The sequence below is a fragment of the Achroia grisella genome, unplaced genomic scaffold (genome assembly GCF_030625045.1).
Source record: "Achroia grisella isolate CSIRO2021 unplaced genomic scaffold, CSIRO_AGI_Agris_v1 utg918, whole genome shotgun sequence".
Classification (NCBI taxonomy): Eukaryota; Metazoa; Arthropoda; class Insecta; order Lepidoptera; family Pyralidae; genus Achroia; species Achroia grisella.
The window spans coordinates 3,092,511-3,111,464 of NW_026713067.1; the positions used below are offsets into that span (position 1 = coordinate 3,092,511).

The 18,954-nt window shown below is 36.2% G+C and overlaps 1 protein-coding gene across 1 annotated transcript; it reads left to right on the forward strand.

The window, feature by feature from the left end:
• Nucleotides 1-809: 809 nt before the first annotated feature.
• Nucleotides 810-18,178, forward strand: LOC131853953 (apoptosis-inducing factor 1, mitochondrial-like). The gene is made up of 16 exons (XM_059205042.1): nt 810-1,059; nt 2,049-2,260; nt 5,205-5,348; nt 6,121-6,181; nt 6,623-6,759; nt 7,580-7,707; nt 8,306-8,493; nt 8,979-9,164; nt 10,027-10,179; nt 11,029-11,111; nt 12,006-12,131; nt 12,942-13,118; nt 14,372-14,496; nt 16,141-16,264; nt 17,202-17,326; nt 18,042-18,178. Exons 1-16 carry the CDS (start codon nt 957-959, stop codon nt 18,055-18,057), a joined length of 2,088 nt encoding a protein of 695 aa, XP_059061025.1. The 5' UTR covers nt 810-956; the 3' UTR covers nt 18,058-18,178.
• Nucleotides 18,179-18,954: the final 776 nt, after the last annotated feature.

The window sequence follows — 18,954 nt, forward strand, 5'->3', positions numbered from 1 at the left end:
CTCCGCCAGCGTAAACAGTTAGCGCAGGCAGATGCAACATTCTATTATCATCTATAAAACCTCAATTGAATATTCAATGAACAATGAATTTACGTAAGTACATTTTATATAAAAAAACATATACCTATATGCAGAAATCTTTCTGAGGAACATCCACCAGCGTATACTTAGATTGTGGAAAGATAACTGCCGATGTTTCTCGAAGACTACAACATGGGGTTATTTGAGACGGTCGTTATTTGAGACGGTTAAACCTTGCTGTTGCCTTCTTAAAAACCCTTCTCGAGCGTCTGTAACTGTTTACCGCCAGATTTATTTCTTATTGGACTATAGTCTCGCCCTTTGCCACCTTAGATTCAAAAATACACAGTGAAATAGAGAACATAATACAAGGTCGTCATCGTTCTCTACTTCGTCAGTTTAATAGATACGCCATCTAAAAGCCCAATTTATTCTCAGCCCGAGTGCGCAGGGAAGTGAGCACGGAAGTAGCGCGAGAGTGTAAACACGATACTTCCCATGCCATTGGCGCTGCCACTCGCGCTGCCCGGCACTCCCTCGATTGTCGGTTATTCAGGCGCGAGGCAAAGGACTGGCAGCGTGTGTTTACATTCAGCCCTCTCGCTCAGTTGTCGCACGGCAATATTTCCGGCAGTGCGAGTGGCAGGGCAGCGGCTGAATGTAAACGTAGCATAATATAATAATCGGGAAGTTTAATATTCTATGTTTCTTATATATAGATAGGTACCTCTTTTCTGTTTTATATGCTGTCGTTATAATACAAATTGACTTTCATTCCATATTCTAAACGTGTGTCATACCTTTATTGTTTCTTTCAAAATGAAGAATAAATTATCCGTACCTATATGAAAAAATAATGTAATCCACAATAAAATAGAAATTATATTAAAAATTTTCGTGTTGTATTTTAAATCAATTTGTGTGTAGGTAACAAAATGATAAGTAACCCATTCAGATGCTGTGGTCTCGTGAAACATAGGAACCATGGCATGTTTGCAATCAGTAACACTAATTTTGGACAAATCGTAGCAGGGTTGGGTGAGTTGTTTTAAAAAAGTAATTATTAAGATATTCATTTACTACCTACTTTATAGCAATTAGTCTTTAATAGCAACAGGCAATCTTGACAATCTTGACGGCCTTGGTGGTATACCGGTTTAGTATACCGCTTTACTTCCGATGGTCACAGGTTCGATTCCTCGTACGGTTGTATTCATGTGTTACTTAGAACAACATTTATTAGAAAGAGCAACATGCTTGAAACACGCAAGTTACTTGCTCAGTCTTCTTGTGATGAATCTGCGTTCCGAATGAGTGGTAAAATAAAAAAAATACTATTCAAAAGTGCTTATATTAAGTTTATTTGTATAAAGATTATTTCTATTTTATTCTAGTATGATGTTGTTGATGAGGGTGTTTTCTATGTATATTATGTATGTACTTATAAAAGAACGTATCTAAGTGTATATCAGTTGTAGTATTCATAACACAAGCTCTGCTTAGCTTGGAAATAGATGGCGCTGTGTGAATCGTTCAGGGATATTATTATACTATTGTTAATCTACATAAGTTTCTACATGAAGATCCTTTGGGTGTAACGTAAGAAATTAATTTAAACACGGCATTGTTCTTGTGCATAGTTAACTAGATGTTAACACCTACTTTACCTGCTTTTTTTGTGCAACCATTTTAAGACAAATTCGTATTGTCGTAAAAGGTAACAAACAGACAGACCGATATTTTCGCGTTACTTAATAACATTAGTAAGGATGATGTGGGACCATACCATATTGGCCAAATCTGGTGTTTAAAAATATACCTAAAGCCTAATATAATAAACGTGAAACTCTGTTGTTTACGTTTCAATGGCTCGACCAGTTATCACAAAATTTGAGCATGTTTAGTATATTTGTGATAGAGAAGAGGTTGGCTTTATATCACAATTAATTATGGTCACTATTACGAAAGTAACATAATTGTTGATGTCTAATATTAAAAAATTGCTGTTTTCAAATTGCATATGGCAGGTTTCAAGAACTACTCCCAAGATAAGGGCTCATGCTGCAAGGATATAGCTCAGACCGAGGGTAGGCAAGTGGAACCATGGCCGAAGGCTGACTCTCCACCTCCAGCGTGGAGATATGAATGTCCCAAAGAACCTCAGCCTTCTAACTACGACCCTTACAGGATTAAAGTGCCAGACGTTGTAGTTCCACCTCTTCCTGTCAGTAATGCAAAGGTAATTTAAGACAATTTAATGTAATAACATCACGCGGACAGAAGGCGAGCTTGATGCTATAGGGCATTCTCTACAAGCCGACTAATATGTTGTAGGGCAGAAAACTGTGATAATAATATTATATTATATAAATAACTAAACAATAATTATATACATATAATATTAAGATATATATAGGGTAATTATAGTTGTAAAAGTAATGTACATATATGTATATGAACATATGTACATTATATACTTAATTATCGCCAATTTTTACCTTTTCTATAACTAACGGATGTATGTGTATCGGATGACTACCTTTATGGCGTAAAAATGTGGCATATTATGGAGGTGATGTAGATGAGGCAATGACATTTATATTATTATTATAAATACATTTCTTACATTCATTAGTTTTGGGCAGGAAAAACAGTAAAAACTTCCTTATTTATAATTTTTGGCAATTGGTAAAAAATACGATGCTTTCCCGTATCCCGTAAGTCACAGTAACACTACTCCCAGTAACTGCTGTGAGTGTATCGTCTCGCGTATAAATGACCTACACTCGATATTTTTTAAGCAATTTTTAGCAAATACAGATGTAGATACTTTTTTTCCCATTTATTTCTTTACCTTGCGATACTATATATATTTTATGTATTCTATTAGTGCGTTTGACGAAATCAGAGCCCCCACGTCGTGAAAATAGAATCTAATGAAATCCAGCTTGTACTTTCTTCATCAGCGGACGGGATTCGTCTTCACCACTGGCCAGAGCGGTAAACAAGAGGGTTGCAATCAACAGCAAGGGTATGGCTACCAGCAAGAGGGTTATCAGCAAGAAGACGCTCCAAAAGAAGAGCCCAAAGAGGAGAGCTTTCTTGGTATCCTCAAAGGTATCTTTAAAAGAGGAAAGAAAAAAGAAAAAAGTGAGAGCGACATGATGGTGGGAGCTAGCCATTATCGGACCAATTATTTATGATTACACTGAGGATCAGTGCTACAGTAGAAAGAATTCACTTACCTGAGGGACTGATTTTCGTCCAACGCACTAAAACACCGGCACGATATAAACTGTTCATTAACATTTTTTGACAGGAAGTACCTAATGAAGACACGAGGGAGCTGTTCAGGAATGCGGCGCTTGGCTATCAGAGGCAGTATCCTTGTGATGTGCATGATCTGTTCCATAATTCTCCCATCATACATCCAGATTATTGGAAGAATAAACCTGAAAGAAAAATTAAGGAGTTTGTAAAGGAGACTTTGCCGAAACTTGGTTACCATGGGAAAAATAAGTACAAGTATGCATTCCACGAACCCTGGAAGCCTCTAGATCGTATGGCTTTATTAGAGCAAGCTGAAAGGGAAGATTCTGAACAGGTTGACGAGGCCGCAATAGAGAAAAGCAAAAAGCAACTTAGATAACGATTGGGGTTCTGATTTCATATAAAAAAGATGGAAATTGTTTTATAATGCTTTATATAATGTCGCTTGGTGTCTGGAATAAATGTTTTAATAATAAGTTTAGTTTTCGTTTGTACCAGTAGTGGAATACGTTGATGACAAATAAGAGGGAAAATTGAGTATTTTTTTCAAAAATAAGGGTAGGTAGTGGTCATGTTACGCATTTATATTACATAAATACCACAAAGTAAATACTGTAGATGTACCAAAACATAATATCGATATTATATATATATATAGATAGTATAGAACATAATGTAAAGGTACATACTTTTTTCATAATATTCGGACACTGACCGGTTTCAAAACGATTTGCACGATTTGGATATACTGTTAAATTAAAATACTAATTGTTATATTGTTTCTTGCCTAATAATTTAAATGAATTGGAGAGACAATGGTAGGCTCGCCCATGTCACGTTGGATCCAAATATAATTCAGCTATACGTGGGCATGTCCAATAGTAACAAACCAAATTAAAATGTAATCCTAAAGCTGCCGGATTTGTTGCTACACAAAAATAAAATAATCTCTACAAAGAAGTATGTATTTATTGCACTTTGAAATATATACGATTTTATATTAGAAATTTTATTAACAAAGGAGGACTTATCTCAAAAAGAGATCTCTTTCAATCAACCTAAAACAGCGTGACTGTTAAAAGCCAATATTCACACCAAGTCGAGTTTTTTTTAAAATGATGATAATGGAATGGTGCTCCCGCCTGCGCTAACGGTTTACGCTGGCGGGGCACCAGTGGAGGATGATAGTATCAGTTAGCCCAACGTGACAAATTCACCGGGAATGTATCACGATGGTTTCCAGGGGGAACCGCGTGGAGGTCGATCTGACATGGTACATTGCTAGCAATGGGATCATCAGTCCACATTACTAACAATCCCCTTCCCCCCACCAAGTCGAGTTTTGTGAAGTTATGTTGTTGAGAGTTGAGAATATCTCTGTGGTAACAGTCGAGAGAGAATTATAATTATTAATACTAAGTTGGGGGAGGATATATATAGCTAGACAAAACTTTTATTTGCAATATACGACACGGTAGATACAGTAATATAAAGAAAAAATTGCAAAGTGAATACAAAAACCACATTGGTCAATTAACAATTTACAATAATAATAATAATAATAATAATAATCTCAGGACAATTCACACAGCGCCATCTAGACCCAAGTTAAGCTAGCTAGAGCTTGTGTTATGGGTACTAGATAACTGATACATATACATAGATTTTTTTTAAATACATATTATACATAGAAAACACCCAGACCGTTACAAACAATCATACTCATGAATACAAATGTTTGTGCCGTGCGAGGAATCGAACCCGCGACCATCGGTCGTAAAGCGGTGTGCTTGACCGCTAGACCACCGAGGTCGTCAATAAGGATACAAACAATGTATGAATGAAGTGTATGTGCATCGCCCATACGTAAAAGTAAACACATACCACATTCATTACTCATACCACCTTCGCAGCCAATGTTAGAATGTGCCAAGACGAAAGGTCCGTGCTCCCTGAAGATAGTTCCTGATGCGCCACCATGTCCGCCTCCACCGCCAAGGCCGTTCCCCTGGATATACGTCTGGGTGGTGGCATCTTTCTTCACCACAATGGGAGTGGTAAGTATTTTTTTTATGTAATTGGAATGGAAAACTATTTGACGGTTTGACCTAATGGTAAACGGTACGGGTACGTTGCTACACCAAAGGAAGATGTTATGTCTCTAAAGTATTAGCACAAATTATAGGTAATACTGCTACGAACAATATATGAAAAAAAAGGGGTTTTTTAAAATAACGAATTTGATATGAAAATTTTTACACCTTTGTTACCTGTTACCTGTCAAAGGGATCACGATGCAGGTTTCATGTTTGGGGATCGTTCTTACCTGTGTTGGGGACACACATACAAGAACTTTCACGTTTACTAATAAGACATATGTCTGGCCGTCGTGGGCTCTTGCTTATATGTGCTATACTCATTCAAAGTAATATGTAGATGATCGGACATTTTGATTAAACGGCAACGAAATGTTGATAGCTAGGAATAGTTTGTATGAGAAAAATAATAGAGAAGTATATACATTTTTTCATTCAAATTTTTCTCTAATTAAAATCTTTCAAAGCTCGAAGAAAAACCTTAAAATCTACTAACATATTTAGATATTCGATTTCATTTATATACGTTTTATAATACAGTTTCCTATTCGGTAGACATTTATAGGTATTTTCTGGTACAACTATATCACACCAGAGTTCAAAGCTGACGGACACTAACAACTCTTAAAAAACTCGTATGTTATTTCAGAACATTCACAACGTGACAACCTTATGCTTATTTTTTCGCATATTTATCTCTTTATCCCTTTCTATATGTCTTAATACTTTTCAGATTTACAGAATATACATTTGGAAGGAAGAACAAGATAAACTGGGAGAAAATGTACCAATATGTGAGTACATGAAATAGTAATATGAACATACACGAATGATCCTAAATCTTTCTGACAAATTAGTGGAAGGAAGATTTAGAGAAAATCGACTTCGAGATTAGATTTAGGTACTAGGTGAAATCAATATACAATGTTGTGTGCGTATATACTTCTATCTCGTATAATTCTGCCTTCAGCCAGTTTGCTTTGCAAGCTGTATTTGAGATTGAAGGATGAGACATAGTAATTAAATTACAGAGTATGAAAGTACCATAGTGATACCATAGTCCTTTGACATTGCAGCGGATAGGGGATATTACGGGCGTTATCTGACGACGGTCATAGTGCTGTTTATGGTATATGTCGCTATATTACGGCGACGCAAGCTTTGCTTTTCTTACATTTAAATAAGGACTGGTAATTTTTTTGTATGTCATTGAGGGAAAACATTTCGAACTGCAGGGCGACCACGTCGTAAGATCAAGCGGCCGTATCATGACAAAGATCTGCCTGCGTGCGTCCAATACCTGATTGTAGGTGCTGGTGCAGCGGGCTGGGCCGCCTACAGAGCCATCATGGAACACGATAAAACAGCTAAGGTTTAGTTTAGTTGTTAGCATCAGTTCTCTGCTAGGGTAATTTGAAATAAAAGATTACCTATTTTTCTTACTTACGTTAAGCGATAACCGTCGCTTATATACATGAACAGCACTACGCGTACATCACGATATCATGTGAAACCACTCTTGTGTTGCCATTTCAGAAGATTAAGATGTCATGCTCCTTATCCTATAATTTCACTGCCAAAACTGTCATCCGAAACACAGCTTACAAAGCAAGCCCCTTGCCGGTTGAAAGAGGTTTGACTGAGATATCCACGCAAACAACTTATTACAATGTACCTCTGATGACCAAGTACAGGTCATACGTCATCCTGCGAGGAGAATGCAGTGCAGGTGTTGATATTTTGTTTTCTTGTCCAAATATAGTCTAGACGATTTAGTCTGCCACATTCTTAGACTCAACTGTTACCTTACCCTTACCCTTAGCTACATGGGCTGGCCATACTTCATATTTGAAAAGGGGTCTACCATTTAAGAGAGATTTCGCTGAGGTGTTATAGTCTACTTGTATCGTCTATTTGGGTTTTACAGAAGAGTCTAATTCTTTTAGATTTTTAGTGATGGAGGACTATTGATCCCATTGTTATCTCCTCATGAAACGTCACGGGTTTTGATCTGATTTCAAGTTCATCCTACCATTCTTCACTGGTGTTCCGGCAGTGTATACCGTTAGCTCATGCGTATGCACCATTCCATGTTAATCCATCAAAAATAGCCACGATACTGGCGTCAGAATCGTAGGTGGAAGCAGCGTAAGTATTACTACGATTATCAACAAAATTTCAATACATAACAGGTCTTCTTCATAACGAAAGAAGATGTCTTGCCGTATCGACGCCCGCCAATGTCCAAGCACATGTGGTGGAACCCGGAGCCACCTGATATTAAGAACCTGAATTATATTGAGGAGGGCAAGAGATACACGTATGTCAATAAAATTGTTACATTTACAACATGACAATAATAATTGTGGACAATTCACACAGAGCCAGTGCTCTGTGTAGCAAAGCTCAGGTTATTGGCAACAGATAGAAATACTTTTTTAGGATTGTGCGTGGAATCGAACCTTCGACCGTCCACAGCACTCGGTGCCATTTTGAAAAACTAAGATGTCACAATTCTGCTATTTCACTGGTCTATTTCCTCTACTTAAACATAGTTTAGAAAGCAAGTTGCTTAGTGACAAAAATAGGTGAACTAGGTACCCATGTCTGCATGGGTACCTAGTTCTAGTTCACATATTTCAGTCTTACTAAGTTCCGACTTTTATAAAGTCTACTTCGCTAAAATATGTATGACGCAGTATCTGAATTAAATATAAATAGTACATTTTGCTTTCCAGTCACACCGAAATGCATTTCGTAAAGTGAGCCAAATTGGTGATATAGTGAGTGTATAGAGACAGTGTATACAAGATGCTCTGGGTGGGCGAGAACTCCATACTTCCTCTAGTTAACAATGATCTTCATACTTCCTCTAGTTAACAATGTTGTATATTTAATGCGGATTTTTTTGCATACAGCATGTATTTATCCGAATGCCACAAGTTTATGGATCCGATAAAGTTCTACCGGAAAAAGGTGGGCCCGGCCTTGTCTATAGCAACCGGTTGGTGCGTGCTGCGGGTGGATGCTAGCGAGCACGTGGTGTATATAAAGACGATGTGCGGCGAACAACCGATGTATTATGAACGCTGTCTTCTCGCCCCTGGTAAGTGTTCTGTCATAATTGCATAGACAAGAAATGTTAAACAAAGAGATATAGCTAGATATAGCCTAGCACATTTTCTCGCATTAGGTGTATGATGATGAGGAAGTTCATTTCATTACCTTATTGCATTTATATTATTTTATTATAATTCCGCTACAATTATGTGTGAGACCACAAATATTCAGAGCGGTACCTAGACTAACGTTACTACCTTCTCTAATAGTGATCAAATTGTAACCGACTGTAATTGAGTAGCAATATGGGCATAAACTAGCCAATAGCCTAGAGATTTACTAACAGAAATAAGATCGATACATTTCATTTGATTTTAGCCCACAGCAAAAAAAAATGATTTTCCGACATTTATTATTCACTTATATTTTTGACTGACATTTCGACATTTCGGGCAGAAAGACATACCGAGCGGATAATGCCGTAGATACAATTAGAATTACATAAAGAAAAAAACTATTTTATTCTAACAGGTTCCAAAGCCAAGACCCTTGGAATATTCAAATCGGCACCGAAAGCAGTCCGCGACCGCGTGTGCACGTTTCGTACCATCAGGGACTTGGAGATCGCTTACCGGAAGGTGAAAGATGCCAAGCACGTGGTGATACTTGGAGGAGGCTGTCTGGGTTGTGAATTGGCTTGGCATCTCGGCCGTATGAGTAAGTAGACAGAACATCATGTCTCGTCGTTGTAAACGTCTAAATTCTTTATAACTGTGTTAAGTTACTTCTGTAGAGGAGAACTAACAAAAACTCATGTGTAAATTGTTGTTTATTTGTTTTCCTGGTAGCAATCATTGATCCTTGTTGCCCGGAATCATTTGTCATTTACAGAAAAATGACTAAACAATAACGTATTAAAAAAATAACGTAATCTAAAATCTGCCTTTTCTTTGTAAATACCAAGATACAGATGACTTTAAACTTTGTCTGTCTCACGTATTTCAGCCACCAAGGATCTTGATTTCTGTTAGGAAATAAAATTAATGAAAATTTAACGAAACGTTTATTTGCGAAGAATGTGGTTTTGCACAATGATTATGGAATAGGTACATATAGTTCTGCACATTGCGATTTCTGACAGAAGACATGCAAATTTTATATGAAAGATTATGCTTCTGTGAATAATTATCCAGAATGATGTAACTATTCTAGATATCATCATTATACATATTAAAATTATTATATACCACATGATCCTGCTAACTTCGTTCCGTTTTTTGAAGGTTTTTTGACAGTTCGAACAATTTGTATGAGAAAATAAAAGTATTGTTGGTTACTATTTTCCATGCAATTTCTTCATATTTTCTTATCACTTAAATTACTTGGAGTTTTACGAATATTTCAAAACCAACAGCCACTCTCGAGTTTTGGCGTGACTAACAAACGTTATTTCATTTTTGTATATAAGAAGATTATTGTTCGAAGATTAAAGTTAGAGTCTATCGTAAATCAGTTATTCTAGTTTATTCAAATAAGGTTATCTGCTATTCTATTCTGATTTATATAATGTTATGTATAGATAAAGATGTAGAACGACCTGATGATCAAGAGGCTACAGAGTTCGTACACATGTTCAAGGACAAAGGCATACTGTCGAGTATACTGCCGGAGTATCTTGGCGAATGGGCAGCTGAGAAAATCAAATCCGAAGGAGTTACGATGATGCATTCAAGTAAGACGATTACTGGTTATGGGACATCTACCATTGTTTTTATATTATTGCAAGGGATCGCCGGATTAGAACCCGCGACCATCGGTAGAGATAGTACGACACGCCTAGAAATTAAATGACAAAGGGTGTCCAGAAAGTGTGACGTTGTATGACAGTGGGTTCTAAATCGAATATACCTGAGCAAAAACGAAATTTGTATTATTAATAAATTACATGGAAACATTTCCATAATCAATACATATAAATAAAATTGGAGTGTCTGTTTGTAATATTGAAATAACCGTTTTTTACTACATGTACATGAATGTATATACGGTACATATACCAAAATAACATTTTTTAGAATTTTTGTCTGTCTTTCTGTCGCTCTGTTTGTTCCGGCTAATCTCTGAAATGGCTGGACCGATTTTGACGGGACTTTTTTTGGTAGGTAGCTGATGTAATAAGGAGTAACTTAGGTTACCTTTATTTTAGAAAAATACAGTAAATTCCACGCGGACGAAGTCGCGGGAACAGCTAGTATAGACTAATATTATAAGAGGGAAGATTTTATTGTTTCTAAGTGCTGAATAGACTCCGAAACTACTGTACTGATATGAACGTTTGTTTTACTATTATAACTCTCTATTGTCTCTGATATATTAGACGTTAATATAACCCAACGTGTGAAAAAAGAACAAAATAAAATCCTTATATGACATGCCATCTAAGTGAGATGAGAGGTTTTACGAGCGTCACATGATAACATTATGTCCGTGGTGCTGTTCATCTATATAAGATGGCGGTTACCATTTACCATCAAGGGGCCGTCAGCATCTTTGACACTTCCATAAAAGTATTAATTTGCAGCTCAAATATACGACGCGTTTGAGACGCCCGACGGACGTCTGGAGCTGACGCTGTCGAACGGTACCTCACTAATCACGGACTACGTAAGTAAATAAATTGTATTTCATCTCCACAAATTAAATGATTCCAGTTTTATATAAATCTATACATACAAATAAAATTGGAGTGTCTGTTTGTAATATTGAAATAACCGTTTTTTACTGCATGCATATGAATATAAATAAGGAATATACTCCAAAAAACCACTTTTTAAAATTTTTGTCTGCTGTCTGTCGTTCTGTTTGTTCCGGCTAATCTCTGAAACGGCTGAGCCGATTTTAACGGGACTTTTTTTGGCAGGTAGCTGATGTAATAGGGAGTAACTTAGGCTACTTTTATTTTAGAAAAATAAAGTTAAATTCCAGGCGGACGAAGTCGCGGGTACAGCTAGTTACAAATATAATTTGTGGGAAATCTGGAGCCCAAACTAAGCCATAGCGTGTACCTTAGACACCAGGTGTTCCCTTCATATAAATTACTTATACGTATATTTATTATATTTGCATTAATATTAATCTGGGTCATTTTTTCACTTATATTTTTGAGACTTTTGAGGCTCCACCCCAAATGTATGGGGTGATAAAGAAGCAGGCAGATGATGCAGTTTTTGCAGAATTTTTATACAACTAGCGGTTCCCGCGACTTCGTTCGCTTGAAATTTAACATTATTCTTCTAAACTAAAAGTAGCCTCAGTTATTCCTTATTACATCAGCTACCTGCTAAAAAAAGTCCCGTCAAAATCGGTCCAGCCATTTCAGAGATTAGCCGGAACAAACAGACAGACCGACAGACAAAAAATTTTAAAAATGTTATGCACCAAGCATGTACCGTATTTATATTCATGTGCATGTAGTGTAAAACGGTTATTTTAATATCACAAACAGACAGTCCTATTTTATTTATATGTATACAAAATTTTAGAACTTAACTTACTTAGGTACTGGTGGCAATAGGCGCGGAGCCCCGCGTGGAATTGGCTGAACCATCATTTTTAGAGCAAGACTTCATTAATGGAGGATTTAAAGTCAATACTGAGTTGGAGGCCAGAACGCATCTATATGTGGTAAGTCTTACAATGGAAATAGTTATACTTCAATGAAGTCGTATCAACAATATTTGCAATGAATTAAGGCCAGTAACACAAATTGCATATTGTCTATTAAGCACTGCACAAACCGTGTTACACTACTGTACATTTTCTATTGTTATTTAGTACATCACCATCAGTCTGTCTGTCCACTGTTGGACATAGGACTTTCCCAAAGACTTCCACCATGTGCGCTCTTCCACCTTCCGCATCCACCCACTCCCGGCTACCTTTATAATGTCATCGGTCCATCTTGCAGGAGGGCGCGCGTTATTTAGTACATATGATCAGTATTATATGTATGTATACATTGCGTCAGTCTCATCTATTAATGTAAATCATTTCAACCGAAATATCGTATTATATTATTCCGCATCTGATTATATTTATTGTCTATTCATTCTTACATAAAATTCACGAATTTCCTAAGTTTTCTGAATCTCACCACAAATGAGACCGCTCTGTCTGAAAGTCCAGTTTGAAATCAAATTTTATTTTTCTAACCTTTACTCAATTTAGGTACACAGCGCCATCTAGTCTCATACTAAGCGAGCTTCTATTATGGCTAGACAACTTATATAATAACTAAATACATACATAATATATATAGGTGATGTCCAGATACAAATAATTACACTTATGCACATAACGGATTGTACCTAACGTGCGTGGAAGTAAAACGCTAGACCATCCTCAAATATTTTTAAGGTTTTAGTTAATTGCAGTTTTCGCTTTACATTTAAAGAGAATCGTGAAGATTTTGAATATGATTATACACACATACAGGCCGGTGATGCAGCTAGCTTTTATTCTAAATGGAAGAATACACGGTTACGCCTGGAGCACTACACCAACGCTGAGGAGCAGGGATACGTGGCTGGAGCCAACATGACCGGGTATTGGGTGCCGTGCAACATGGAGCCACATTACTGGTTGCAACTCGGGAATGCCATTGAAATGGAGGTGAATAATGTATTGGTGTAATGTATAGTCGGCGTCGCGAGGGGTGATATAATAATAATAATAATCTTTATTGGTCTCAAACAAAACTTTTCACACAATACAACTGTTGCCCATACAATAATATAATTTAAAACTAATGAATGAGACAAAACGGTCTATAACTCAGTGAGGGCAGGGATACGTGGTGGAGCCAACATGACCTATTGGGTGCCGTCTGGATTGTTACTTTTCACACAATACAACTCTTGTCCATACAATAATATAATTTAAAACTAATGAATGAGACAAAAAGGTCTATAACTCAGTGAGGGCAATGAGTCCACCCTCTACTATTCTGTTATAGCCTTTATCAGTAAAATAATACAATATGACATCGACGACGACGATAGCATTTTAAGTTAAGTTCTAAACCACAACTAACAAAGTAAACATAAAAATTTACAGTAACAAGATTACAAACTAATAATATTGGACAATAACAAACTTAAATATATATAATCTATATCCTTGAGGGTGGCAGCGCCCAATACAAATGGCCTTGAAAACGTGCATACGCTTCCACAATTGAGTACAGCCATGTTGAAGCTATCTTCACTTGCATCCCTAATAGCTGCTAGCGCCATCTAATTATTAAAATAGGAAACAAGCTGCTGTACTTAATTATGATTTCTGATAATTTGAACAACCTGAACTTCCTTACCTGTAGAATATCTTAATGTGTTATTAAACATTACAATTCGATATGCATATCATTACATTATGTGTATAATTTACATAGTATAAAACAAAGTTGCTGTCGCTGTCTGTCCGTCGCCATATATGCTTAAATCTTTAAAACTACGCAAAGGATTTTGAAGCGGTTTTTTTAATAGAGTGATTCAAGAGGAAGGTTTATGTATATAATACATGTACACCCATGCGAAGCCGGGGCGAGTAGCTAGTAGAATAGAATAGAATAGAATAGAACAGAATAATATCATATTATATATTTTGGTTATTATAATAAAACTAGCTGTAATAAGTAACTAGAAACTCTAAAAGGGTACAGGTTTATTAGGCTACCAATTTCATGCGAGTCTCTCGTGAAATTTGTAGCCTTTTAGAGTTTCTAGTTACTTGTTCTTGTTGGAACTACTAAAAGATCTGGCAATAGATTGAATTTATAAGTATCCGAAATGAGACCTACGTTAATGAAGATACACCGACTTGTTTATTTATTTATTGTAAATGTTTTATTACGTTACTTTCCGTAGGTGGTAGGAGAGATAGGCGCGTGTATGCCCACCGTAGGCCTGTTCAAGCAGTGCAACGAAGACGACACGCCAGCAAAGAAGAACGAAGCAGAAGTTGGCGACGGTGACAGACCGTGTTACAAGAAGTTAGTTATACAATTTTTTTTTCACACATTGCTATCTAGAACCAAGATGAGCTAACTAAAGCTTGTGTTATGGGTACTAGATAACTGATACAAGTACATAGATATTTTTTTTTGTAATGAAATATACCATCATGGGGTTGTCACAGAAACTTTTGTTTATCGACTACATCTGTGTAAATGAAACCCTGTAATGTGCAGCTGTAGTTGTTACGATTCGATACACACAGTGGTATCTGGAATATATGATTAAGGTACTTCGTATTATTTTAATGTCTTCAATAAATATGATTATACATGTATTACGTATATACAGTTAATAAAATATATTTTATTGTACATGTAATAGTTATATCAGTATAGTGTTTTTATATATTTATAGGTATATATATATATATATATAGTTGTGTACATGTATATTTGAAAATGTCTCATGCCAATCGGGTTTTACTTGACATATACATTTTGCATCGTCCCCCGCGATCCATCCGTCCAACTCAAACGGGGATCGAAATTACGAGGGCTTGAGCCGAGGTTCGAACTAAAGTATCGTATTCATCAGGCCTGGCCAGGGAGTTGGCCTTCAGCCGCTCCATCAGTCCTACCACGGGTTGGAGTGCCATCTGCACTATTATTTATTAGTTTCTAGTAATCTATGGTAGAACGATGTTAATTTTATTGTTGGTTAATTATATTATTAAGTGGGTTTGTAAAACAATTTAATTTGCGTTTTTTTTTAAGAAATATAAAAAGGCTGTTTGATTAGTTAATTGTATTTTTATTCACATAGTGTCACGGACGGCCCGGACACTGCATTTACTATTTTTCCCGGATGCTGTTAATTCTGATACGGTGGTACTGATTTTATTGTGGTAATAGATATGAATGTTGACTTCTGAACCTGCTACATGGAAATATGCATCTACAATATTTTGCCGCTAAAATTTGAGCAGCCATGTCTGTCGTTTGCACATAGCCATCCGCATCATCCGCCGAAATATTAAGATTAGTTAAGAGTTCAATGTTGCACCTTCATGACAACGGTGGTTCGATTCATAACTGTAATGTGCTAACGGATGATTCTCTGTATAACTGTAATGTAGGAGAAGCCTCCACACCTTATGAAGGGCACCGTATATTAACAGATAATCATCCGCACATTGGCGTGCCGCCGGCTATAGGTTTACATTGAACAGGGAAATAATGGCAGCAAAAATAGAAAAGATGTTAAAAGAAGGAGTGATAGAAGAGTGTGAAACCGCTATGGGCCTCACCTGAAGTCATGGTACCAAAGAAAAGTGTAGGAGTAAGGTTCTACGTAATTACCGACCTAATGTATATTCGTAAACTATAGATTTGAATTGATTATATCGAATAAAACTTAAATACTGCTGTACTTATTTATTTTCCTTTATTTTTAATTCCTGGGTACTAATAATAAATTAATAAATATGTCCGAAAAATTATATAATTTTTCCTTTTCCTATTTTTAGTTTATAAACCTTCATCTTGAATCACTCTATCTATTAAAACCGCCTCAAAATCCGTTGCGTAGTTTTAAAGATGTAAGCAGACATAGGGACGGACAGACAGCGACTTTGTTTTATACTATGTAATAATGGTGAAGTATGGATTATATGTTTACAGGAGTGAGGAGTATCAGAACAGATACAAACGAGGTCTGATCTTCTATTTGCGTGATGAGACGGTCGTGGGATTCGTGTTTTGGAATATGCCACCGATTGAGGATCGCAAAGAAGTAGCCACTGAGGTTTATATTTTTTATTATATACCTAACGATAATGGTAAATAAAATTGAAACGCCGACACATTACTAACAATCGTGCTTTTAGTCCACATTACTAACTTGCATATGAATATAAATACGGTACATACACCAAAATAACATTTTTTTCAATTTTTGTCTGTCTGTCTGTTTGTTCCGGCTAATCTCTGAAATGGCTGGACCACGGCCACGGGACGGGGACTTTTACTGGCAGGTAGCTGATGTAATAAGGAGTAACTTAGGCTACTTTTATTTTAGAAAAATAAAGTTAAATTCCACGCGGCCGAAGTCGCGGGTACAGCTAGTATGAAATAAATCTATGTTTAACCGCTGGACCACCATCAATAATTGCTATAATGACTGTTGAATTATATTACTGCTACATCTCACTTTTCAAACTGAAACACGTAAGTACAGTACAAGAAGTAAAGTAAATTTTACGGCAGAAATAGCTGACACGTGGGTCTGCCACGTAGAAAATATTTGGTACCAACTGGTTACCTACCTATATAATTTCGAGATCCTTGGTCCGTGGAGTCCTAGCTCTATAAGACTTTTTAAGGAAATAACAAAAAGATTAGTCGACATCACAGAAGACCGAAGAGCTGGCAGCTACCTCGGACAAAGAATTAGTCTAGTCATTCAAAGATATTGCCAGCGTTCCCCGCTGCCAGCTATCTTCGGAACCTTGCCTAATTGCCTAAAGGGACTTACTTCTTTTAATAATATATTTTAGTTATTATACTTTTTAAGGTTTTTAATTTTAGGTTGTTTGTTGTACAATGCGAGAAGAGCAGGACCGATCGTCGTGGAGATCTTTAGGAGGCCTTTGTTCAGCAGTGGACGTCTTCCGGGCTGAGATGATGATGATGATGATGTTGTACAATTATGAAACGAAATAATACTATACATATACTTACAGTTACTGCGTGCGAAACCAACCTATAAAGATATAAATTTATTATCCGAACTGCTTGGATTCCCTGAAACACAATGCGTCTACTTGACTGAAGAGGAGCTCAGAGATCCAGGGCCTTGCATTAAGAAGTTAGTTATATTATATACCTATATAATCTGAAGTTTACTAAATATAATAATCGATATGAATGGCCTGTGGGAAAGATGATATGGAAAGAAAGGGAGTAAAAAAACGAGATGACTGCGAACATGGATGAATGGATGAGAATAACATATTACGCCGACCCTAAGTAAATAGGATAAGGAAAAAGCTGATGATGGTGACTGAAACCAATAATTGATGTACATGTAATATCAGTTTTAAGTTTGACGCGGTAATTATTTATAAGTATAATTAGTCGATCACAAAGTGTATTAAGACGTGAAGATATTGCGAGTATAGCTTGCAGAGAATATCGGGCAAGTTCCAATATTAGCAACAGACGAAGACGTGTGAAGGTAGATGAATATGTCTGCCCATAAAAGATTTATTTACCTTCTACCCGGCTGCCCTTCACTTTACCCGTGATCATGGCCGTTGAAACACTGTAAACACACTATATATATAATAACATGACTAAGTGAAAATGAGAACATAATGTAATAGGCTCTTAAGTGAGGAGTTTATTGAATATCTTATTTTTTTAATAGGTATATCTTGCAGTGTATACTGGACTTTCTCCGTAAGTCTAGTTTACACAACCTTATTCAATTTTAAATTACATAATTCCTTTATTATTATGTTATATATCTGAAATTTAAAAGTTTCGTGAATATTAACTGGAATTTTGAATTTGGTTCACAGTTGGAAAGTCTTTTGATGTGTCAATACAATAAAATATGAAAATTTCAAGATAACTTGGAGAGTTTGATAATATCATAAGCAGGTTCATGTATAAAATTGATTCAGACCAAACATTTGTTTAAATAACAGATAAAAACCGTGAAAGATAATTGTGTTTCATTTTTATTAAGCAAATAATCACTGCGTTTTATTTATACCATTTTCTCGACGGTCTTGAAAGAGTGACTGACAGATAACTGTCACTAAACTGACGTATTTATGTTGGGCTTGAAAATTTTTACTGACAGGCCAAAAAAATCCCTTACTCTTCATTTTATTTTACATATAGGTATTTGTTTTCTTAGTTTCTTTTCATTTAGTTAATTATTGTGTTATTCGTGAGGTCGAAGTTTCACACTTATTGTTAAAAATATTTTCTGCCTTACAATTGAACAACTATCTTACAATTCCTCTTTTAAAGACTCCAAAAGGTTAATGAGGAAATGAGAATATTATTGAGGTTAAGTGACTTTCAATCGTACATAGCTATTATTTTGGATAACAAATCATGTTTTGTACAAATCGGGGAAAAAGTGTAAATGGGTATAAGAGCTTAGGAGTGGAATTTTGCTAAAGAATAGAAAGAAAGTGTTTAGGGCATAGCTGTACTTAAGTAGTGGGCTAATGTATGTAGGAATACGTCGTCATACGAGGCTCTACATGTCATGTCGGTTGGCCTGTTAGGGTCTTTTGATGTCTCAAGTCTGATATTTTGTTACTTTTGTTTACTGGTTTGTACAAATTCAACAGTGCTGGTACATTGTTCACAAAGAATTACTAGACATTTTTACTGTTATTTACTAACAGAACTAAACATTAAGTTTGTAGCATAATAGGTATCACCTCACTGCTGTAGCATTAAGTTGATTAGGTG

Bases quoted from the DNA above. Each gene is read 5' to 3' on its own strand.
- LOC131853953 (XM_059205042.1), top strand. From the start codon at position 957: ATGATAAGTAACCCATTCAGATGCTGTGGTCTCGTGAAACATAGGAAC. The intron at 2,261-5,204 runs GTAATTTAAGAC...CCACCTTCGCAG, and splicing joins TTCCTGTCAGTAATGCAAAG to CCAATGTTAGAATGTGCCAA. The intron at 6,760-7,579 runs GTTTAGTTTAGT...AATACATAACAG, and splicing joins AACACGATAAAACAGCTAAG to GTCTTCTTCATAACGAAAGA.